This window comes from Phyllostomus hastatus, unplaced genomic scaffold, assembly GCF_019186645.2.
Source record: "Phyllostomus hastatus isolate PE091 unplaced genomic scaffold, TTU_PhHast_1.1 phas_contig_40, whole genome shotgun sequence".
Classification (NCBI taxonomy): domain Eukaryota; kingdom Metazoa; phylum Chordata; class Mammalia; order Chiroptera; family Phyllostomidae; genus Phyllostomus; species Phyllostomus hastatus.
In genome coordinates this window covers 96,610,372-96,634,814 of record NW_025333872.1, presented here as the reverse complement: position 1 = coordinate 96,634,814, position 24,443 = coordinate 96,610,372, and the positions used below count along the sequence as shown (strand labels likewise).

At 52.6% G+C, this 24,443-nt stretch overlaps 1 protein-coding gene across 3 annotated transcripts in view; it reads left to right on the top strand.

Annotated features, from left to right (window-relative positions):
* Positions 1 to 24,443, top strand: part of PRKN (parkin RBR E3 ubiquitin protein ligase) — an 831,387-nt gene that overhangs the window by 122,817 nt on the left and 684,127 nt on the right. Inside the window, exon 1 of one of the 3 annotated variants that reach the window (XM_045844066.1) lies at positions 5,549 to 5,662. The exons of the other annotated variants lie outside the window; for them this stretch is intronic. Within the exon in view, the coding sequence (XP_045700022.1) occupies positions 5,608 to 5,662 (55 nt within the window). The 5' untranslated portion in view covers positions 5,549 to 5,607. Of the gene's footprint in view, positions 1 to 5,548; positions 5,663 to 24,443 lie in introns of those variants that run through there. 3 annotated transcript variants of the gene reach the window in all.

Genomic DNA, 24,443 nt, shown 5'->3' with positions numbered 1-24,443 from the left:
TCACGGGGGCCAAAGGCACTGCCCCGTTGCCTGTGGTTCCGACCCCGGCCGGCGGCGTCCGGGGCTGTCTCCGGGACGGGCAGCCGTGGGCTCACCGGCGTGCCAAGGCCGCTCCGTGCTGCGCTGCGTCGCGCCACGTTGAGACACCTGCATCCTCCCGTTTAAAGTCTGTCGCCCCCTCGTCTGCGTTATTTCTCCGGGGCGGGGGGCAGGTGTCCCCTTCTGCGTCCTGCTCCCCAGGAAGGTGCGTCAGAGGACTCACCCACCCGCTGCCCTGCCTCGGTTTACCTCACCACCGCCATTCCACACGACAACGACCCCGCCCACCCTGTTTCTTCTTAAAGTGCTGCTGTCGCCGCGAGGCTGGAGGGGAAACAGAGAAGGCCCCGCCGGAGGGCAGGGCACGCACGCAGAGTGGCTCAGCTGTTGCCCACTGCCCCTGCGTGCGCCGGGGCCTGCACTGCCCCCTGCTGGGGTTTCCGAGCCGGCTCACGGGAGCTTAGAAGGGACCGGGTGTGCGCAGTGGGGGGGCGGGGGGGGGGCTGTTCCATGCAGGGCTCCCCCGAGGCCGCCCAGACTCGGTGTGTTGGCACACTGTGCCGCCAGGTTTCGTTGCAGTCACAAACTGTGTACTTGCCCTCCGACTGTTCTAAAAACCTGCTCTTCTCATGCCTGAGAAAACTGAAGCATCGAAGCCCATAATTCTTATTAGGCTAGTCATTTCTTAACTTCCTTTAAGAAGTTCTTTAAGTTTCTGTTAGTTTAACTTTGGGTTTGAGTTCAGCTTGAGGAAATGGACTGTAACCAAGAAATTCCAATGAAATAATGGTTGTATATACAACTGTGGAAAGTTTTTGACTTGTATTTTCAACTAATTATGTGATACTAGTGTCATTTATAGAAAGATGGAAAGATGGCATCTCGAGTATATCTGGATAAATGAGGAACAGTAAGCCGTCCCAGCAGCAGCAGTTTGGTTAAATGCAGTTGACAGCTATTAATGGTGGAGGGCTAGTAGACAAGAAAGCTTATAATTGGATAATGTCAAACAGTTCTTCTTTACCCAGTTAATTAGTGTAAATTTCTCTCTGGTTCCCATTAGGGAGGGATTTGATGAATAAAATTACTCAAAAAGCCGGGATATGTTTTAATTTTTAAATTGGCCTACCAGTAAAGTCTTGCTTCAAAGACTATTTTAGTGGTTGGATTAGAGGTGAATTAATTTTATTTGATGTACTTCAAAATAATGCTATCGGAGTTGATTGAAAACATCTACTTTATGTTACTCTGGAGGCCGTTTTGAATGCCTTGCCACACAAACATCTGTGGCCATCGCCGGCTCCTGCACGTCCTCTCCCGTACTTGCAGGGGGCGGCACGCCCGAGCTGTCCCCGGCCCGTGTGACCTCCCTGCCTTGTTCTCTGTTGCTAACGTCCCACGAGAGAGCACCGTCCCTTGCATGTGAGGCACACGCATGATTCTGAGTTGGATCTATAATAGGTGTAGCTTAGAATTCCTCCTTCCCACCAAGCCCCCCAGATCATTCTTATTATCGCCCTGGGATTCTTTTTGCAGGATCAGCAAACGTCCGTGTTAAATCCCTCGTCTCGTTTGAGGGCACTTCTGCCGCCACCTTAAGGAAGGCTTCCTGTGTCCCTGCGGCCCTCCCCAGCGGGGGGCTGTGTGAGGTCCCACGGGTGCACTGCCGGTTTCGGGAGCGAGGCCACGCTGTGCTTTCTGCGCAACAGCGCGCGGACCCGCACCCCCAGGCCTCTCCTGCACACTCCGGGCTTCGTGCCCGAGGCCCGTCAGGCGCTCCTGCAGCCCGCCCCTGCCCCTCTCCGAACGCTCGTGCCCCCTCGCTGAAGGTTGTGTCACCTCCCCGTGTCCTGTGCTCCAGCTCCTGTCTTAACCACTTATGTGGATCATCCACTCGGTACCTCCGTCTTAGCTGCTTGATCCGCTCGTTCATGTCCAGTGAGCTGTCCCTCTGCACACTCCCGGACACTCCGAGATTCCGTCATTCGCAGAAACGCTGCTGCCTGCAGGGTCGCAGACTCAAACCACGTCTCTGAGAGCAGCTCCTGGGGTCCCACGGGCTCCCTTCCCGCCAGCACTCCCTCCCCCCCATCCGCCAGCCCCCCCGTCCTCACCCCGGTTCCGGAGCCCCTCCTCTCAGGCCTCCCTTCCATCGCTCTCTCCCACTCTCTTTTCGCTGCACTTTTCGAGCAAACTCATAACTTTGCATGATGTGGGTGGTCCACCTTCTATGCTTTTGTTCTCATGAAGCTTTAAGGCGTTTGTTTGTTTGGGTTATTGTTTTGTAGTGATGACATTTGGGTAAACTCAGGACACTATACAGTCACAATGAGTGGATGGCCTTTCTTTTTTTTTTAAAGATCTTATTTATTTATTTTTAGGGAGGGAAGGGAGGGAGAAAGAGAGAGAGAAACCTCAATGTGCGGTTGCTGGGGGCCGTGGCCTGCAACCCAGGCATGTGCCCTGACTGGGAATCGAACCTGCGACACTTTGGTTCGCAGGGCTGACACTCAATCCACTGAGCTACGCCAGCCAGGACAGTAGATGGCCTTTCAACTCTTGTTCATATCGCCGGGATTTCCAAAGCAGGCGTGACCTTCACTTGTCCTTGGTCCTCCCACCTGGCAATCCTTCCATCGTCCTCTGCCTCTCTCCTCCTGACGGATGACTTTGCCTTATTCTTCCCTGAGATTTAAGAAGATATAGAATTCTGCGCCCCCCCTTATCAGGAGAGATGACTTCTTGAGAAACATCATCTCCCCTGCTCCCAGATGTTACGCCCTCACACCTGCTCTGGACTGCGCCCTCTTGACCTACCAGACACCGACCTCCCAGTGAGTCAGCTCGCCCGAGGAGTTACCTTTCTCTCCACGCAGTCACATCGCACAGTAGTAACACCCACCTTCCCAAAATCTTACCTGCCCCCGCCCCACCGCACTCACCTCTTGTCCCAGCCCTTTCTTGCCATTCACTCTTTACTCCCCTGCGACCCTCATCAAGGCCACCGGTAGCTCCGGACACTGTGGAGCTCAGTCCCACGTGCCTCTCTTACCTCCCTCCCGCAGGGCCCGGCACCGGACACTGCTGGCCGTCCCCTCAGTGTGGAAGGGCGGCCCCCCTTTCTTCGGAGAGCCTGGTTTTCCTCCCGCTTCTGGCGTTCTTTCTGCGGGGACGTCTTTCCCGGCTCAGAGCAGACCAACGTCTAGACACGGAGGTTCCTCCCAGCTCGGCACTGAGTTCTCTCCATTGAGGTTACGTCACGGTCCCACGGCCTCCAAACCATCTATATGCTAATAACCCCCAGATGCACACCTCTAGGTCGGAGCTCCCCTGCGCACCCCTTTCTCATTTGTCCACATTACTTCCTTGACACCTCCACGTGGATGTTCCTCGGACACCTCCAGCTCAATATGCGCGAAACTAAGCTGTTGCTTTTCTCCGTGGAAACCTATTTCTTCACGAATCTTCTCTGAGTAATGACACCTCATTCTACATGATTGCTGAGATAAGAAACCTGATTGATTCTTTTGTCCTGCCTCCCCCCACGCCCCACATGCAATCCATCCACTTGGTGGTTGGGTCAGCGCCGGAGCACCGCTTCTGTCTGTGTTACCGCGAGAGTCCGCTCACGGGCCCCTGGCCTCCCACCCGCTAATACAGCGGTCAGGGCCGTCTTTGTAAAACATTCATTGGGTCTGTTCTCTTCCCTACTAAAGAGTCTCTACTTCCCTACGTCGCACTTAGCAACTGAAACCATACCCTTGACCCACGAAGCCACGACCTTGCCTTTGGCTTTGTTCCGCGGCTCCTGCCTGTGGTCACTGCCGTCGGAGCCTCTGGTGTTCAGTCTGTGGAACAAACTGGACTTCGGGGCTTTGTCCACACTGTCTGTCGCCTTTGTTTGGAAGGTTCTTTTCTTCTCTACTCCCGTAGCTGGGCCCTCTTTATGCAAGTTTCCATCTATAATTTATCTCTGTCTTACTTCTCTATTCACTGTAGGTAGGATACCCTATTATTTTTTCCCTTTTAAAATATATATATTGATTTTTGAGAGAGGAAGGGAGAGAGAGAGAGAAACATCAATATGAGAGAGAAACATCAATGTGAGAGAGAAACGTAGATGAGTTGGCTCCTGCTGCGCCCCATCTGGGGATTGAACCTGCGACCTAGGTATGCACCTTGATCAGGAATCAAACCCACCCCCACCTGCACATTTCAGTGTGCGGGGTGGTGCTCCAACCAACTGAGCCACGCCAGCCAGGGCCTGTTAACCTTGACTGTGGCATCATTTGTATTTCCTTCATGAAAGTTTATGTAATTATTCGTGTATTCGCCTCTGCATCGTCTGTCTTCCACTAGGACCCTAAGTCGCAGCACTACACACCTGCTACTGAACATGCATTAAGAATTACTAAATGGATGAGGAACTTCATCCATCTCCACAGCAAATGAAATATTCAAGGACTGTGGAAAGTAAAAAAAAAAAAATGGCCCGTTTCTTCAAGTCGCTCACAAGGACTTGTGACGGTGACTAGCCAGGAGCTGCCGTGTGAGTTTGCTGTGTCCTGGGCAGACACAGACCCGTCTCCTGGGCGGTTCTTATTCGGGTGTCTTCATCTTACTGAAACCGAGTCACGTACTTACAAGCTGTGGACTTTCCTATGTATCATGCACTTCCATAAAAATCTCTGTACAGAGAAGAGAGGAAAAGGGAGGAAATGCCGAGAATCTACCTGCCTGATTTTCCGCAATCAGGCCTTTTCTCCTCAATACCCCGGAGGGCTGATGACGATTTCGAAGAACAAAGAGAAATCGTCTCTGAATAATGATGTATGGGGGGGAAAAGGCGTCCCTTATTCCCGTGTTTCCTTTGTCCGTGACATTCTTTCACAGCTCCTGCAGGCTTCCAACGCTCCCATGGCCTTCCCTGAATCCTGTTTAGCTACTTGTAGACCGAAAATTGGCTGTAGCCCTCAGACATGGGCGAACAGCGGTGTCTCTGCCTGGGAAAATTAGTCCACGGTTCTGCAGTTTCTGCTCCCACGTGCGTATTTTCTGTGGGGTTTTCTGCTTAGACGGTTGCACCCGGTGGGCCCGAGTCTTCGTAGACCCCCGTGTTTGTGCGCCCGCAGACTGCTCGGAGGAGGGGGCATGGGCTACTGTCCTCTGTAAGCATGAGAGCACTGGGCCGTCGAGGAGCTAGGGGGTCGGGCAAGTCTGGAAATGACCTCACAGCAGAACGAGTCATCGCGCTGGGCCGCCGGATATTGGCCTCTCGGTGTTGGTCTTAGAGGCCCGGCTGGTGAGCGCGGGTGGGGCGGGCGGAGGGGGCAGTCAGTCCAAGGCCCCTGCCGGCCGTCTGAGGTCTGAAGGTAACGCCCCCCCCACCACGCCACCTGTTAGGCTGCGCGACGTGGCGCTCTTGCCCACGCAGAGAAGTGTTTCTGGTTGTCAGAAAACTTCTGAAGCCCACATTGTATGTGTCTTCGTCAGAACTTGAACGTGGCCTCGCGTTGTGGCATGTCCACCGGAGACTTGGAGACTCCTGTCTAAGTCCTGTATGTACCTATGTATCAATTACGTGGACCTGAGAGGGATTCTCCTGGAACGGACCCTGTCGCAGGTGAGGTTACGCTGCTCAGAAACTGGGGCAGGTAGATGCCGAGCCCCCGGCTGAGCCTGGGGATTCGTGTCCCTCCGGGGGAGTCTTTGACCGGTGAAAAGGGGTAGGGGGTGCTCGCTGTGGCCCCTCCCACCCCCGGCCCCACCCCTCCGTGGCTCCCTCAGTCAGGGCAACTCCGACGCTGTCTGCAGAGTCCCCTGGGGATGAGCCAAGTGCCCCTCCACAGGCATCACCTGACGGCGCATCCTGGCCGGGCCGACTGCCCTCCCCTGTCCCCCTGCCCCACTCCTATTCACGTCCCCCTTAGGACAGCATTTGCTAATCAGTCACTTTCGCTTACGCCAGATCAGCTTCTATGGGATCCAACCTCAGACACGCATCTTTCTGCCAAGAGGCTGAACTTGTTGTTATGGTAGTTTATGACCCTTTGACTTTTAACCGCATATGTATTATTATAGATCATATTTTATTCTTTAATACTGCCTCGGTCATTTGAATAACCGCAACCGATTCACACATCAATCTTTATCTCTACGTGTGGAGTTTTACCACCTCTGCGGCACGTCAGCCAAATGGCGAGACAAATGTAGTCCCATCGTCCTCTCTGCTCCTTTATCTCTGTGTTTTATCTTGTCCCCATGAACACATCACGATATTTATCACTTTCATCTTCCCGGCGAGGCTGGTACTCCCTTGGCGGCAGGACGCCGACTCACCCAACGTGTGTAGAGACTGACAGTCGGCATTAAACGTTAAGTGAATAAACACGTGATTGTTGCACACGGGCATGTCGGCTCACCCAGAGGGGGCACGGGGCAGGGGGTGCGATCACCGTGATCCTTGCTAATGGCCGAGAAGTCACCAACGGCAGAACCATCCATCTCTTCTCTGTTTCTCATAACAGGCTTGATGAGAGCCTCACACGAGAACGATGATCTGATGGACAAAATAATCGCCCACCTCTTGTCACGGCGTATTATTTACCTTTCCTCGCCAGCGAGAGGGTGAGGGAGGGAGAGGGCTCCCAAAGTGTGCCCGAGAGCTGTTCACCAAATGCCAATTTTAACGAGATCATTTACCGTCAAGTGATTGCCACGTGCAGTAGCCCGTGAACCAGCTTTTGGCCTCTTTGGAAGTTTCCAGCCTTTGTGAGCCTTGTTCATAAAGGATTTGCAGCTGAGCTCACTGACGCTGAAGCGCAAATGGCATTCATATTAGAATACCTTTTAGCCTAGATGGGAAGGGCGGCCACGCTTCCAGGAGACACCCACACTGGTACTATTGTCTCTGCGGACTGCCCTGGGGTCCCCTGGCTGGTATTTACAAAAGAAATGAAGCGTTATTTGAATATCAGTGGTTGCAGGAGTTGGGATTTTGTGCTTGGCCGGAGGGAGTCACGTTCTCGGGTCCAGATTTAAGACCGATCTTCGTGTCTGACGGTGAGGTGTGGTTTTCTCTCCAGGAACATCAGACAGAGACCCAAATGTGCATTCGTCTTTTGCTGAATGTTAAAAGGATCCACCCGTCAGGGACTCAGTAGGACTGTCTCCTGGGCACAGGGAGGGAAGTTGATGATGTTTCAGTTCGTGCCAAGCACACGCCCTTGAGGCAAGCCCAGCGAGGAATGCTGGGCGAGCCTGAGGGTGGGGTGTTAATCAACATTGATCATATCCCAGAATTTGTGCAAATTCTCCACAATATGTATTTTGACACACAGCTCTTTAGGTGGATGGGAAATTATGACAGTATTTCTTCTATTTTGGTTTTAATTTACATCTTATTGTGTGAGTCCCTTATAATCTTTTGCTGTTCCAGAGTGTGCTAATCACCATTAACAACAGCACGGCCTCGAACTTCAGTGTCAGCGGCCTGGTGGTCTCGTCACAGGCATGTCGCCTGCGGTTTCCTTCTGTTATTGGAGGAATGTAGGAACCCAGTTTACAGGCAATTCAGCTGTGACTCCAGGAGTCTGGGTTGGTTGGTTTTGGGGGGTTTTTTTGTTTCGTTTTCTTTTCTTTTTTTTTAAAGCAACTCTGATGTTTGCTGTGTCTCCGTGAGACTTCTGGAACCTGAGTCTGAAGCAAAGGAGACGCCTCCCGGTTGCATGGCTGCTCTGTGATACAAATGCCAGCATCGGCGCTGCCGAGCTTTTGATATTTTTCCCTTTAGACAAAGAAGCTCTCGACGCCCAGAGAGCAGAGTTGGGGGGGGGGGGCGTCTAGACCTGAAATCAATCTTGCTGAGGAAAACGGCAGGAAAACGGACAGTTCGGTGACACGGACAATGATGAAATATCGCCGGCCAGCCTTCCCAAACATTACTTCACCCGTGTGTCTAATTTTTTAGATGAGGAGAGAATTACGGGATGCAAATTTTCCTGGGAGGGATGCTTTGCCCTGGAAATAGAGATGCAAGCGCTATTTCTAAAATGCCCTCTATGTTCCTTCTCATTAATGAGAACATTTCTTTACCCACAGAAAGGCTCCGTACAAACACATTTTGCAGCTCTGGCCAAAGCCACACTTAAGTAATTGGCCGCCGCGCTAACACGTCCCCAGGTTTCCATTTTCCTGATGCTCCCGTTCACGACGAGGCCGATCTGTCTTCATCTGTCCTCCCCGACGCCGTAATGGACCTGGCGGGCGGCCGCCGCGCCGCACCCCCGACCGGCCTGGCTGCACAAGGCCCGCCCCTCCCCGATTTGACTGACAGGACAAGCCCGGTTTTAAAATCACGGTCCTGCGCTCCCGACCATGCCTCGCGCCCCCGTCAGCAGGCATGCGCACTGCGGCGGACAGCTCCATCCTCTGAACTGCCTTCTCCCAGCGTGGGGCGGGGGCGGGGGGGAGTTGGGGGGTGGGGGCGGCTCAACACTCCTCCGGTGCTGGCTGAAATCCAACACGGTTCTGGGGTGTCTTCACCTCTTTCCGAGGAAGCCGTGTATACACTGTCAAGGCTGGTGGATCTCAAGTGAAGTAGTCACATTGTCATTTCTTCCTCGGTTCTGGCTAGAGTCCATGCTTCCAGCAACAATAAAACACAGAACCGTGGACTCCGTCTGCAGAGTGCGGATGACTTCCGCGGCACACACCGTGTCCCACTTCCTGCCACTTTGTCACCGAGACGTGTAATCACAGTTTGATGTACAGCAGTGGTTTTCAGGTTGTGTTGGCCTCAGGTGTTGAGGTATCACTGGCTTTGCGTTTTGAAATTACATCTTGCTCTTACTCCATGAACTGTTATGGAGAGGAATACTAGCTTGTGAAGACGACAATATTTATAGCAGGATCTAAAGAATACTATAGTGACTGCCCCCCGGGTGTTAAAGAGTCATATATTTTATGAGGAGAGCCCACAGATGCAGACGTAACCAAGGAAAAATGCAAGCCCTGGAATACATTACAGAGTGATCCTGTTTGTTTTCCACCCCTTAGACAGGGGTCCCGTGTAGATACTAAAGCATTCCTCTTATGTGCACGTGACAAGGGCTGGGGGAAGGTGTGGCTGACACAGAGACGGACATTTCTGCGGGAGAGAGCAGGGGACGAGAAAAGACGAAGCATGAACACGAAGGTGACACAGGACGTGAAAAGGACGGGGAACGTCATGTTCCAAACGTTCTGTCCTATTCCAGGAAGGGTTCCATCTGGCTGAAATAGAGGGTCTCAGCGAGGGGAACATGGAGATTAAGTCACAGAGACGAGGAAACCCCTAATGGTAGGGGGGCTTTGAGGAGCTGAGGAGCGTGACCCTGAGCAGGTGACATCGGGAGAGACGGGGTCACACCTGCACTGTGGGAGGGTGATCAGGCTGCAGGTAGATGACTATGCGTTTAAAGATGGAAGGCAGTTCAAGACCATCTCGCAAGTGAGAGGGCACAGGTAAGAAATGTCACGTGGGTAGAACTGATACTCTTGACCACGTATTGGGCAGGAGGTTAGACGGCGTGGTGACGGGCGGGAAGTTGTGGGGTACCCCGAAGAAGGGGCTAGTGAGACGTCGGTACGCTGTGCAGGCCTTTGGGAAATTGGGGACTGGAGACAGGCTAAAATGAGTAACAGAGAAATCAATGTCCATCTATTGATTGGCTGCCGTGCGTCAGAGTCTTGCTCTTTAATAGTTCTCAAAGCTCCCCCCGCGGATCTGATGCGCAGCCGGGGTTAGAAGCTGCTGGAACCAAATGGTTCGATCTAAGGATTTCAGACGATTACTGTCTGCAGGCAGGCTCCCAAAACTTGTCTGGAAATTGATGAGAAACTTCTCGAAGTAATTTTTAGGAAGTGATAAAATATCTAATGTAATTGATAGAAAATTCTAAACAACAGCATGCAACTCTCACTTGCTAATGGCTATATATTTCTTAAACCCTGTGTGAGTGGCATGCAGACTACATACATGGTATATGTATGTATAGTACATGTATGTGTGCTATGTAGAATTCGGAGGGAAAAAAATCAAGGCAGTTTTGCACATTGTGTTATCTTTTTTTGATAAGAACTTTGGGTTGATTTCACTGAACATCAGTTTTTTAAAAAGTGGGTTTATTCCCACAATTCTCACAGTTCTTTAATAAAAGGAACCATCAGACACCGCACAGGAAATGACAACATCTTGAAGTGGCGGAAGACAGGTCCCAGGTAGTGCCATCCACTGCAGAAAGAGCACCTGGCATTGTTTTAATGTTGTGACTTGTCAGAATTAGTTACCACTTCTCAGCAAACAGTGCTTCCTTCCGAATAGATCTTTGAAGTTCTGGGAACATTCTCGTATTTCAGTTAACTTTGCATCACTTTGAAAGTCTAAGTCCCACCAGCTCTGAGAATATGCTGAAAGAGTCCCACAGGGTGCTCTGCCCTCCCCTCTGACTGTCGGGGACCTGCTGGCAGGGGCACAGCTGGCCCCGAGTGTGGCAGCGTGGGCAGCGGACGGACAGCCTTGCCAGCACGGAAATCCCCTGACAACGAGGCGCGGACGCAGAGGGGCTGCAGCGTCGACGCCCTGGGCTGTGGAGCTGGAGGGCTGGGCGGGCAGAAGAGAGGACCCTTTGCGGGAGGACAGCCCACAGGCCACTGGTACATAACGGGCCAGCACGTCAGGCCAGCACGCTCCGGCCCGTGCCGGATTTTCCCCTCTATGCTGGAGCGCCGGAAAAATAGTGTTCATCAGTGCAGATCACGTGTATAACACAGAGAAAGCAGACAGCAATTTCATTAGAATACGCGTGTGTATGTTCAGGTACATCAGTCCCGCTTCTGCATGGCAGAGATTCCAGAATCCCCAATGGGAGCCTGAACCGCAGATGGAGCTGAACCCTGGACGCCCTGGGTTGACTTTCTGGGACATCCACGCCTGCGATAACGTCTGATTAGTGAATCAGGCACCGTCAGGGGTTGATGGCACTAGCTAACAATAAAATAGAGTAATTCTAACACTACACTATACTAAAAACTATATGTACGTGGTCTCTTTCTCTCTGAAACTATCTTTTTGTCCTGCACTCCCCTTTCCACTTAAAGGAGACAATTTGTGGCTTCTCCGTGGCATATGTGACGTGCCAGCACCACTGCTCTTGCGCTCTGGGGACACCGTGAAGGAAGCCAAGGGTGACTGGAACAGGAGCGCTGTGGCGCCTTGACAGCCGATTGGATAACAGAGATGACTGTTAAGTGGCGAATGGGTGGGGAGTGTGTGCAGTGTGGAGACCCCAGACAGAGTGACCGTTCCCATCCGGGAAGGGTGGAGCCGGACCACGCAAGGTTTCATCATGTCACTCAGACGGACGCACAATTTAAAACTCCAGCAAATGAATTGTTGCCGGAAGTTTCCATCTACTACTTCCTGACTGCAGTCGACCGCAGGTGACTGAAACTGCAGACAGTGAAACCGTGGGTACAAGGGCGGTGACTGTGCGTCTGTCCGCCATCGACACCTGCAGGAAATCAGTCCGGAGACACCCGTCTTACCTGGGCGGTTGTGTGCGTGTGCGTGTGCGTGTGCGTGTGCTGTGTTTCCCAGCGTGTGATGGCGAAGGGCACGGTCACGTGGTCACGCGCGGTGGTGCATGCAGTTTGGGGCCTGCGTGATCAAAAGAAGAGACTTACCTGAAACGCAAAGTGAGAGTCTTCGGTCCAGGCGGATGCCGGAGGCAGATGGGGGGCCCGGGTGCTGCAGGATCGGCCGTTTCCCGTGGGGTCCAGGAAGGCGGAGCGAGTGACAGCGGGGGGCCTCTGCCCGCAGCCGGCTCTGGGGAGAGGACAGTGTGAGGGGCCACCGTTCAGAGACGGAGGAGGCCCCGGGCCCTCCTGTGACCTGGCACCTGGGGTGAGACACGACACACCTCGTGCCCCAGGAGGGGCGGGGCAGGACATGCTAGACGGGCAGCGTGTCCTTCGGGGAGGTGCCCCCCACGGGTTCCCGGGCAGACGGCCTGGAGGAGGCCAGGGCGGGGTGGCAGCTGCAGGCCAGGCTGAGTCTGGAGACCGGCCGTCCCCTGCCGACCGGCGGAAATGCTGTCGGCCTCTCAGGCGGGAGGCTGAGCGGGCGCCGTGCCGGGCGCTGAGCGTGGGCCGGACTCCATCAGCCTGTGTGGGTCCGGCCTCTGCACGGTGGACGGAGGGGTCCGGTGGGAACCTGTCCAGCCACCTCCTGGACAGTGACCGGGGATGTGGGCAACTGAGGGGCAGCTGTCCGCGGCGGCTGGAGACTGTGCGTCCAGCAAAGGTGTGTGTTTAATCAAGTGGAGTAAATTTAATGTAGCTGAATTAAATACTCTCTGCTCTAAAATGTGTAACACGTCTTCAGCCAGTGTATATTGAATAACTACTCTGTGCAAGAAGTAAAATCAAATAAACTTCACGGAGTGCGCGATCCAACGAGGAAGATGAGACTTGTCATCAGGCGACTGTGCTGCAAAGCAGCGTGACACGTTGTAAACGACTGGCATTAGGAGACGCGCAGCGTGCTTTGGGTGTTCCAAAACTGAAAGTAATTTTTCTGTGGACTCGTCGGGGGCTTGTGGCAGACGGGGGTCCCGAGAGGTGGGGGCTTGGCGGCAGCAGGGGTGAGGGGTGGACGTGGGAGGCGCCAAGTCCCTTCCGCCGCGGGGTCCAGCGACCCCGGAGCTCCCCTGTGGGGGCGGAGCGTGTCCGCCTGCGGCCGGGCTGCGGAGCAGCCACACAGGCCCTCACAGACCAAGCGAAGGGGTTTGCCCCCGACTTGGCAGGCCGTCCATCGCGTGGTTTTGTTCCGAGCGTCCCACGCAGTCGGAGGTTCGGCCGGAGGATGGATGGCCAGCGTCGCGGGTTTTATGACGTGGACTCATCCGGGAGCGTGACTCATACAACCGTTCGTGTCTTATCGCCGAAACGCTCTTCTTTTTATCGTGGTCATTTGGGGCCGCGTGGCTCTTTTCGTCAAGGTCACTGCCAGTAGTTACCGCGCCTTGATGGGCAGTGCTGAACTCGTGCCTGGGCTTCTGACTCCAAATCCCCCGCCCCTCCCACGAGCCCGCACTGCCCAGGTGGTCCGCGCACCTCCCCCGGGGCTCTGACTGTGCGCTGCGCTCTCCGCTGCGAGCTCTGCTCTTCCTTCCTCTCCTCTCTGCCTGGGCGGCTAGGCCGTCACCTCCACAAATTCTGAAAAGCTCACCGGGCACGTGAGGATGCAGGGCCATGGCCGTGTAGCATCTCCCATTTCCCATCGAGATGTCGGTGCCCTGCCTTTCGGGGGTGGGGAGGGCTGGGGGTTGGGGAGTGAGCGCGAGAACACGAGAGTGTCCCGGGTATATGTTCAAGCTCTTTGGGCCCCTTCACATACATGGGTGTTTTCAGGGTAACCGGTGACTGTGGCCACCGAGCAAAGTGGCATTTCCGTGCATTCATTCCCAGCGACTGCTAGTTTTATTTGGCTCCAGTTAAAGTGAAACTAATCGGTATAAATGAGTCACTGAGACAGGTGAGCGTGGTAACACTGCCCCTTCTAGGTCATTTTACTCCCTTGTGAAAGGGTCTGTTTGCGTGACAACGTTGACACATGATTAATAATGGCTTAGCCCCCAAACATCATCTTTTTCTATGTTATTTGGTATTGCTCACATAAGCCTTCAAATTTACACTAAAGAGACAACGCTGTCCTCCCAGGAGAAGTGAAATGCTCCCGTGAAAATAGTCAGCCGACCTGCCTCCGTCTTGCCTTGAGTACATCTGTCTAATCACCACTTGCCAGTTTTATGTTCTTCCCAACCTTTGCCTCCGCTGTGACTTGTCCCTCGTCCTGCCTGGTCCTTCCTGTTTGCGTCATCTGAGTAGACACCCGATCCAAATCCATGGTTGGTGATGAGCAAGCTGTGTGCTTGGGTGCTACCTGGGAGACCGGGGTGGTTGCGGAGTGCTGGTGGGATCCAGCACTTGGGGCTAGCCACCGTCCCTCGTCCGTGGGGCCTTGGGTGGCCCACTCAGCTGCTCTGCGACGTCCCAGCCGTCCTTCCCAGCTGGCTGAGGGGTTGAAACGAGTGAGTGTATGTGTGCTTGGCAAGAAGAAAGCATCCCTAAAGGTTATGTTGCTGTCTCCCAGTATTCCTCCTGGTAAATACCCAAGTGCACAGAGCTTACCTCCACGTGTACAGGCACTCGGTGCTTTGTTGAATGGAGTCTGTACGAGCTGGTTTCCGACCAGTGCGGGGTTTCAGTGGAGTGGTTTTAACCTGTTACAAGCAGGAGCCTGGCTTCATCTGTAAACACAACTCAGTTATTGAACAGGGTCCGGCACAAACAGCACCCCTGTTTATTGCAAAACTCTTTCATTGCAAAATCGTAAGCATGCCATTCTGTAACATAACGATATCACACTCAGGCACACCATGTGATGTTTTAGGCGAAATGTCCATATTAAAACTATAAGTCATCACACCCATGTTATTGCCCCACCAACCACACTCAGACAGGCCTCAGTTCTGCTGGACTGGGTGTCTTAGTGACCCCTTTATCTTAAAACCAGTTTTAACGACAGGAACTAGAATGGTATGCTGACAGTTCTATTTTGATAAGTTTTGTCAATTTTATTTACCAAAGGACCAGAAGTTTATATTTTCAGGGTGAAGTAATTTTTAGCTTAGGTAATTTTGGGCAAAGAAAACCCCGAAATTATTTTGTAATTATTTTGTGAAAAGGAAATCACCCAGTATACGTGCTCTGAATCTTACCGTTTGTGGAAACGGTTTTTGCCCCCCTCCGCAGACCGAGCCCGTGGACACTTCACACGGGCCGTTAGTCCCGTTCAGCGCCCGCTGGGCCTCTGCACGCCGCCGGGCGGCCTGTCTGCACTGCGGGCGCTCAGCTCCGCGGTTTCGGGCTCAGGTCGGAAATCGGGCTGCTGTGCTGGGAACCACCCCCTCTGGGGGCAGTCCAAGTGCCCAGGGACCTGGGACGGACCCATCTCCTGTCTCTCCTGTCTGCGTCTGTGCCGCGGGCTCCCCTCCCTCGAGCTAAACAGCAGCCACCAGACCCCGATAGGAGCGAGTGCGGACTTGGTTTGTGTGGGGTGCATCTTGTTTGGTTGTGTTTTGGGCTTTGCTTTTCATCTGTGTATTCGTTCTCTCCCTGAGAGAAGCTCAAGGCCCAAACCGGGCTGTTTCTCCTGGGACCGGGTGGCGGCACGGTTTCACTGCATCGCGTCCCACTCAGGGCGCGGCCAACCCTCCCACGGGCCTGCAAGGGCCGACCTGGCAAGTAGCGGCCTGTGCTCTTCCTGGGCAGCGTGTGTGCCAGTGCACAGGCCAGAAACTCTCACCTCCCGGTAGTGCGTCCGTCTGTCCGCTGGGCAGTGCCCGATTCCCCAGGGCTTTCTCCCTCCCCGTGCAGTGCTCCTCTCCCTGCCCCCGTGCAGTGCTCCTCTCCCCCCCCCGTGCAGTGCTCCCCTCTCCCCCCCGTGCAGTGCTCCTCTCTCCCCCCGTGCAGTGCTCCTCTCCCCCCGTGCAGTGCTCCTCTCTCTCCCCGTGTAGTCTCCTCTCTCTCCCTGTGTACTGCTCCTCTCCCTCCCCCGTATAGTGCTCCTCTCCCCCCGTGCAGTGCTCCTCTCTCTCTCCCCGTGTCGTGCTCCTCTCTCTCCCCGTGTCGTGCTCCTCTCTCTCCCCCCGTGTAGTGCTCCTCTCTCTCCCCGTGCAGTGCTCCTCTCTCTCCCCCGTGCAGTGCTCCCCCCATGCAGTGCTCCTCTCCCCCCGTGCAGTGCTCCTCTCCCTCCCCGTGCAGTGCTCCTCTCTCCCCCGTGGAGTGCTCCTCTCCCTCCCCCATACAGTGCTCCTCTCTCCCCCCGTGCAGTGCTCCTCTCCCTCCCCGTGCAGTGCTCCTCTCTCCCTCCCCGTGCAGTGCTCCTCTCCCCACCCCCGTGCAGTGCTCCTCTCTCCCCCGTGCAGTGTTCCCCCCGTGCAGTGCTCCTCTCTCTCCCCCGTGCAGTGCTCCTCTCCCTCCCCCCGTGTAGTGTCCTCTCCCTCCCCCCATGTAGTGCTCCTCTCCCCCACCCCCGTGTAGTGCTCCTCTCTTGCCAGACCCGTGGGTCTCTCGAGCAGCTCGCCTCCCCCCAGACCCGGCTTCCGTGCACCAGACCAGAGGCCGCAGCCCAGGCTGAACCCACCAACCTGCGGTATTTATATGTTTGGTATACGTTTAAGCCTTCATTTGTTTTCTGAAGCTTTTTTTTTTAATTACCTCTAATGTTACCAAGTATTTTGCAGTTCTTATAACTCATTTTTATTTAATTAGTTTATGTTGACTCCACTAGTTTAATTGTAAATTAAACTACACTTTATTGTTTCAACAGAATGTTAAAATAATTAAAAATACTGAATTGCATGTTTCGCAATGCGATGCGTTGTAGCTCTGACCTCTGCTCTGACCGTCACGCAACAGTGCGGGGCGGGTTCGTTCAGCCATGACGCCACGGATGGTTTTTTAAGCACCTACTACATTGCAGGTGTTTTTCTACATCCTGAAAAAGATACGGATATGAATGCAATTGACAAAAGTCTCTGATTTATGGAGCTTGCACTCCAGTAAGAGAGGAAGAAAATAAGGAGAACAAACTAAGTTAAATAGACGGTGTCCCCATGGTGAGTGCGAGGGAGAGACACCAAGCAGGAAGGGAGAGTGGGCGCTGGGGAGGGCACAGGGGGTGGGGCTGACCTGTGACTTTGGGTGGGGCGAGGCCTCCCTGAGCTGGGGTGTTTGGATAAGGCCGGACCCCTCTGAGTGAGCAGCCCTGCAGCCCTCTTGGGGCCGGGCCCTTCGGGAGGTGTGGAGGCGGCCCCCCAAGGCAGGAACCTCGGGTTGGGGGCTGAGGCGCAGAGAGGCCAGGGCCACCCGGCAGCGTGGAGGCAGCTGAAGGAGAGGTGCCGTTAGAGAGCAGAGACGTCGGGTGGTGACGGAGCGATGAGCCCCGCTTCTTGCTTCTTGCTTCTCAGAGACACGAAGCAGGAGAGACCAGGGCGGCTGTGGGGGCCCGCAGAGCCCCTGGCGGGTGTGAGGCCGGGCCAGGACAGCCGCTTCGCTCGGGCCCCGGGCCCCGTTTCTGCCTGGGCCCTGAGTCCTTGGCACTGTGTTCCTCCCCTGCTCATCTTCTCATTTTTAGACAGTAATGTGGCCCCTTTGTTTCTGAAACTCTCTGAGGAAAAGCAAGTTATTTCCCTGTCAACCTCCCGTCTGCCTCCGTTTTGCAGAGTAGGCGGTATCTCCGGTGGAAGAGGCAGCGCCAGTCTGTACCACACGTGTTTCTGAGCGTGGCCCATGCTGCAACCTCGGGCTAGCTGAGGGCGCGGGAATTCTTCAGAGGACATAAAACCCCCATAATCTGAGCACACTATTCACGTAAAGAGTATTTGAACTGAAAATCTGGAAAATAGTTTCTGATGTAGTGTCGGTGGAGGACTGTGGTTTTAGGTGGCAAACTCACTCCGGCCAGTTAGCCCAGCGTAGCTGCCCCATGAGCCGCCCCATGAGCCACCCCAGCAGCAGGCCTGTGTGTTTTGGGGAAAGGGAAAGGGACCGTGGGCCGGCAGGACCATGCATTGGTCGTTTCCAACTTTGAAAGGAAGTCACCTGAAAATGAAAGTCGCCAGGAGAAGGGGACTGTTGGTAACTATGCCCCCGAGTTCATTGCTCTTCTCTATGCCACGTCCAGGCGTTGTCTTCCGTGGAGGCCACGGGCGACCCTCCCTGCGGCAGGTGCTATTAACCCCAGGCAACTTGGTCGCCCCAAACCACTTCCAGATGCAGCATTTCCAACAGTCAGAAGGGATTCCAAGGTCAAAACTTAAGTGAGTGGATCCTCTAGATGACAAGAACCTCTTCTCCTCCCCCTCCCCCACCAGAGGTACTTACTAAAAGTGAAATCCCAGACAGCCATTGCATATTCACTGGATGTGCTTGTGCAGAGACACGGTGCCTTGGACACAGCGTGGAAGCAGACACGTCCGTCAGAAACACCTGGAGTCACACTCCGGGGCCGGGGCCCTGCAGCCCATGGTTTCCTTGTGCCGTCAGTGCTCTGGCTCGCGCACTGGTTTCTCACTTCAGCTTCCAGGGGACCCTGGGGTGTGGGTCCTGGTAACACCCCTGTTTCACGGATGGGGTGTAACCTGGGCACAGAAAGGTGAAGCGACTTCCCCCAACTCATAAGTCTGCCGACAGAGCCGATGTTCCAGAGCTTGCTTTGAAACAGTAAGCCCCCATTCCACTGATAGGGTCTTTCTCTCCTCTTTCATTATTTTTGTAGTTTTAGCCTCAGTTTTGACTCCAGTCAGAAATCTGTTGCACGATTCATTGGATTTTTCCTTTCTTGGCTTCTCTCACACCGCTTCTGCTTGCCGCCACTTCCGTTGATGCCTTGACTCCTCCCAGATAAATATCTGCAGCAAGCCGTGACTCGTCTCCCGTTCCCGGGTCTCCCCAACCCACGGAGTCCTGTGGGCTCCCACCGTCATGCCTGTACTTTCATCTTCCAGAGGAAGGAAGGAAGAGGGGAGGGAGGGAGGGAGGGGGGAGGGAAGGAAGGAAGGAAGGAATGAAGGGAGGGAGGGAGGGGGAAGGAGGGAGGGAGGAGGGAGAGAAGAAGGGAAGGGAGGAAAGAAGAGGGGGGAGGCAGAGATGGGGAAGAAGAGGAGGAAAGAGCCATTCCTCTTTGGCCACCTCCAAACTGTCCACAGAAGCCCTCAGTGGGTGACAATGGAATGGAGGAGGGAATGGCCGAGCTGTGGGGTCAGCAGCTGCTTAGATGGAGGGGTGGGGGGGTTGTATCCAAGTGACGCATGAGTCTCGGCTCTGAGGTTTCGGCTCTGGAGCCGAATGCCCAGAGAGAGACACCGACCGGGTTCGCCTGTTGGAGGCGTCGAGGCTGGAGGGTAGATCATTTGCGTATTTCAAGGCAGCGTGATCCAACCAACATGCCTTCTTTTTCCCCCTGAAATTGTGCCGCTGTGTAAACACTGAGGGTTGTTTGCTGAGCAGAGGTTCCGATGGGCAGTCCTTTGAGAGAGAGGACCACTAACTGCACGACAGGGGCTGCCTTTCTGGGTGGTCGTTAGAAAGTCCCCGGGACCTGCAGGAGCACCCGCTCACCCTGTCCCGCGAGGGTCACCCGCGGGCCGAGTGGTTGACTGGGCGCCTTGGAGGCCTCTGATTGGGTCCAGCAGCTCTAAGGGAAACCTCCTTTCTTAATTAGAAAGCGAGTTAGCAAGAAAAACAAAAGTCGACACTCTTTTTAATCTGCTTCTTTGTAATAACGTAGATTAATAGCCATTGCTTTGTTTGTTGTTGACAAGTCTTATCAAAATAAAATTGTAATTGGTTATCCAAACATTAATAAGATAGCACTAAGTGATTCTTATTCAAATAAAACTGTCAGGCCGAGGATAATAAGCATTAACTTGGGACTTCAAACAGAAAAGCTAAACATCTTCATTAAGTAGTCCTCATAAATGTTCCTGATAAGTTTACCATTTCATATTTCATTTCACTAAATCTCTTATGATTTGAGAAAAATGAACACTGAGTCCAAATGAAATGTTATGTTAAAATATATTTACGCTTACCTCTAACATTTATAATCAATTTGCTTAATTAAAAAAAATCTGTCATTAACTGAGGTGTGGTGGTTTTTTACTTTGACCCATATTATATTGTACACTTCAAACATATTCATTAAACTGAAAATATTTGGTTGGCAAACATATAAATATATAAATATAAGTACATGTCAAACTTACATATATGATATGCTGATAATGTAACTATATGTGATGATTATAAAGATTGTTATGTTTGTGAGTAGATCGGAGATACATTTCTTCCAGAAAACGGAATCTTACCATTATACGACATGTAGCATGATTATAGTGCATTGAAGCTCTAGTAGTTTTTCCCCTAGAGACAAAACTGGATGTAATTGTCAAGACTAGACCTGTAAACTGTCACAGCAGTTTGCATAAAGCACAGTGAAAGGGTGACGGTCACCCCGAGGGAGCAAAGCCCCCCTCGGTTTGCAGGCTTCCGCTGTCAGACAATTAGTGTACGTGCATCTGCAACTCACGCAGATGGCACTGAGGCGCCCACCCTGTGCTCTGCCCGCCGGAGTCTGCCCTCTCGTGCTGGTAGTTCCGGGCACAGAAGAGAGAGTTCACGTGCTTGCTTACAGTTGTGAAAAATGTGCTGAGTTTAATGATGTGTTTTCCCTTTGTGAAACGAGCACGGGGAGTGATGGAAATAATGGATAGCAGGCGCACGCGATGGTGACAATTCTGATGAAAATGACAGTGATGATGTAAAAGTGAAATCCATTTCGTATTTAAATAATTGTAGTGGTATTCATTAAGCCCCTTCCTTAAACAGAGATGGATATTGCAAACCCGGAAAAATATTAATCATGGATTTGCCCCAGATTTTTATGCATTAATCCGGCATGAATGTTTGTACTCAGGCTGCAAATGGTGGTTCGCTAGGTATTCAGAACTTAAGAGCAATTTAGATTAAAGATGTTTAAAGCTCATTTGTAACGTGCTCATACTATTTGAGCTGTTTTAAAAAGATTTGCTGAGCTAAAGCCATTGAATCAGAATGATTCTGACACTCTTAATCTTCCTTCTTTTGCTAAGAGCCTTCGACATTTTCTTTTCACTTAAAAATTTGAATGACAAAATTGAGTGAGTAATTTACTAGAAATAGTGCAGTAAAGAGCAAATTTGTGCCCAGGGAAAAAAAAATACACTGAATTTTAATCCAGGAACATAGCGGCACTTAGGAGACAATACACTCTATCCCTTCTTATGCTTGAACAGACTTTTTCAATGCATTCATCAGTTGCTAGTGATATTTGGCAAGAGGTACAAAAGCAGTTGTTGAGAAGCCAGCTGTATGTAGAGGACATTGCATAGGTTCAACGATGATAAGTGACCAAGAGAGTCCAGCATGTGGGAGAGAAAAGCCAGGAGCTGTGGGAGGGAGACCGGAGATGATACAAGCAAATGCACAGCAATGCCTTTCCCCTCCAAGATGCAACAAGGCTCAATCAGTGCAAGACGCCCTCGGCCTCTGTGAATTTCAACATGGTGTTGGAGTTTATCTGGAGGAGAATTGCACTATAATCCTCACAGCTTTTATAACTACTGTTAAGTTTTAATTCAATTGGCTCTCGTACTAAACGCATCAGCTAATAAAATGGAATTTACATCGTCATCATCACCATCGTTATTATTATCACTAAAATAGTAGCCGCTGTAGTTATGTTTGTAAAGTCTGAACTCTTCTCGGGAAGGTAAATGATCAATGGCCTCCTTTAATTTCTTTATAACTCCGAAAATGTGTTATCCTACACTCAGCCGTATTTTTAACATGCGTGATTATGCTTTGATATCTTTAATTGTTTTATTGATCCACAGAAGTGCAATACACTTGATATATGAAGATTTCCTTCATGTATCAGATGACAACAAAGAAGAACGAAAAAATATTGTGTCTCCTTTTGGTGAGGGAGACGAGCTATTTCTGGAACCCATTTAGCTGTGGATTAAACAACAAATACATTACAAGCAAATGCATCTGCACTAAAGGGCCATTCATCCACTGCAGAGCAGAGTAAATGAGATGGGCTTGTCCTCCGTGAGCCTGCTCAGCGTTCCAGCGCCTCGGGCGGGCGCCGCGTCGTGCCGCCTGCACCGTGAGGACAGGGCGAGAGCTGGGTGCCTATCACATACATGTAGCCTGGGAGGCGTCTGTCTCAACACCTGGTGTAAAAATGACCGGGGAAAAGAACGGAGGAGGCACGTTCTGGCCCCACAAAACCAAAACCGGGCAGGAACGGGGGAAGGGCCCTCCCATAGAGTAAAGGTAGTAGCTGGCCCAGCGCCACGGAGGCGTGATTGATGTCGCACAGCCAGGAGGTGAGAGGCCTGAGGTCACTTGCCTGAGCTGTCGCTGGAATATGAAGGTGGCCCCGCACCTCGGGGTCTCGTTCACCTGGGGACACCCACACCGGGACACACTGTACACCGGTCTCACAGCAGTACACGTTACTCTGGATTGGAACCCGGATGCATGGCAAATGCTGTGCTTCTCTTGTTCCCAGGAGGCACGAAACAGGGAGCAGCTGGAAGCCCGTGTTACCAAGGCAGGATTTAGACGTGAATTAGCCTGGGTAATGGGCGCTTACTAAGGAACTACTGCAGCATTTGCAGTACAAATGGGAGCTGGCACACTCAATGTAGCGACTGTCTGCTCGTGCCTGTGATGAACTGCTGGGGATCATTCAAATGATGTAGGTGTGCGTTCCAATGTACTAAACCTATAGGTACCTACAGTGAGTTCAAGGTTAGAATAAAACCCATGCGAAACGTAATGGTTACAATGAAAGAGAGAATTATTAGGTTTTCACTATTTAAATGTGTTACATTACTGTGAAACAATTCTAAGCAGTCTGCAATGAGGCGTCTGAATTCATACGTGTGCGGACAAGTGTATATGTACACATGTGCTTAATTAAAATAAGTGCCCATATTAACATCCCATTTTCATGTTCTATGTTTTATTAGAAATTCTAGTAATTTCTATACGGTATGGCTAGTGACCGACTAGCTCGCCACGTGAGTGGTTCTGTAAGTGTATGGATTCGTCTTCTCAAACTAACAAATGGTTTGTTTCAGAGGCTGTGTTAGATGCTCTTGACACGTGAAAACATGTTTTTACGAGAAGCCAACAGTTTACACAACGTGCACCCCCTGAGTTGGCTCGCTTTCACTATTGGTGTGCTGCATGCCCGCCCCCCAGCCCGCTAAGCAAGTAAATGGCTCTGTTTGAAAATGACAACATAGGACTCTGGAAAGGTGTAGCTATTATGAATTTTTTTCCTCATATTCATACATCTATCTGTTCATAAATATGTTTTCTAATTTTAAAGTCTGAAATAGTGCTGGTCAGCATTACATCTGAGTTAAGATAGAAACAATTTCTCAGATGACAAAATACGGCTCTGCATCCCTGGTACTTTAGTAAAGCCGCCAGTGGGCGTGGCGCCGGGCCAAGCTCTCTAGGGGTAAAATTAGTTTAAAATCATCGTATCAGGGAAGCAGCGACCCAGTCCGCTGGTTCTCAGACTTGGCCGCACTGTGGGGTTGCCCGGGGGGTTAAACGTATCCACGCTGCCTGGGTCCTGCCTCCAGGGATTCCAGCTGCAGCCCGGGCATCAGGATGTGTAAAGCCCCACACGAGGCTGTGACACTTGTGACATTTGGGGACTGCTGATGCAGCCGGGAACTGACATGCGTCTCCGTGGCCGCTCGGGGGGCGTGGCCGCCGTTCTCCGCTGTAGCCCCGTGTTGCATTTCCACTGCAGGGCCGTCTGGTATCCACTCCTGCACCGCGTCTCACTTTTCACATTGTAACAGTGTGCACCCCAAGGACCAGTGCGTATCCGACCAATTCCTTCCACTTTTGCTCTTGGTAGAATTGGGGTGAATAGTAGGCACCAAATAAATGCAATTCAGTCACGGGACTGAGGAATGTTCCAGTAGGAAATGTTTTCAAATGCTGTGACTTTGGAGAGAGCTGTAGGATTCCAGCTGAGCCTGGGATAGGAGGCAGCTGTTGTGTCCTCTGGAACTGGGTGGGGCTCGTTTCTTTGTCCCTGCGCAGACGTGGGGTGTCCGGATCCCTGAGCAGATGTGGGGAGCCTGATCCCTGCGCAGATGCGGAGCGTCTGGATCCCTGCGCAGACGTGGGGTGCAGCATCAGGGCCCCAGGAGGCACTCATCTGAGGAGGAAGAGGGAAGGGCTGGGGTTCAGTAGCCTCGGGTCAAGCTGACGTTTGTCGACTGCGATGATCTCACAGAGGGCTGCTTGGAGTCAGGGAAACGCAAGGATGAAGTCTGATGGTTGGACCTGGCGCTCAGTCATCAAGAATCTGAGGTCGGGGAGAGCCCTGTGCAGCCAATGAAAGCAGTCAGCGACTGGCAGGGGGCGCTGCTCTGCGGGAAAGCCCCCAGCCCGGCTAGTACATGACACAGGTCACCGCCGTGCGAGGCTGGAGCAAGTGGTACCAATGGTACCAAGTGGCTGCACTTCGGTCAGCAGTTCAGAAGACCCCATGCCCCCTCCTGACCCCCACTCCTGACGGCCATGCAGGAGCCCGGCTGTTTCGGGGGCACAGGCGGCTCCTTGCTGAGTCCCCTGCAGGCAGAAGGCCGAACTCCTTCCCTCCATGTGGCCCCTGCGGCCAGGAGCCCGGAGGGTTTGAGTATCTGTTTACC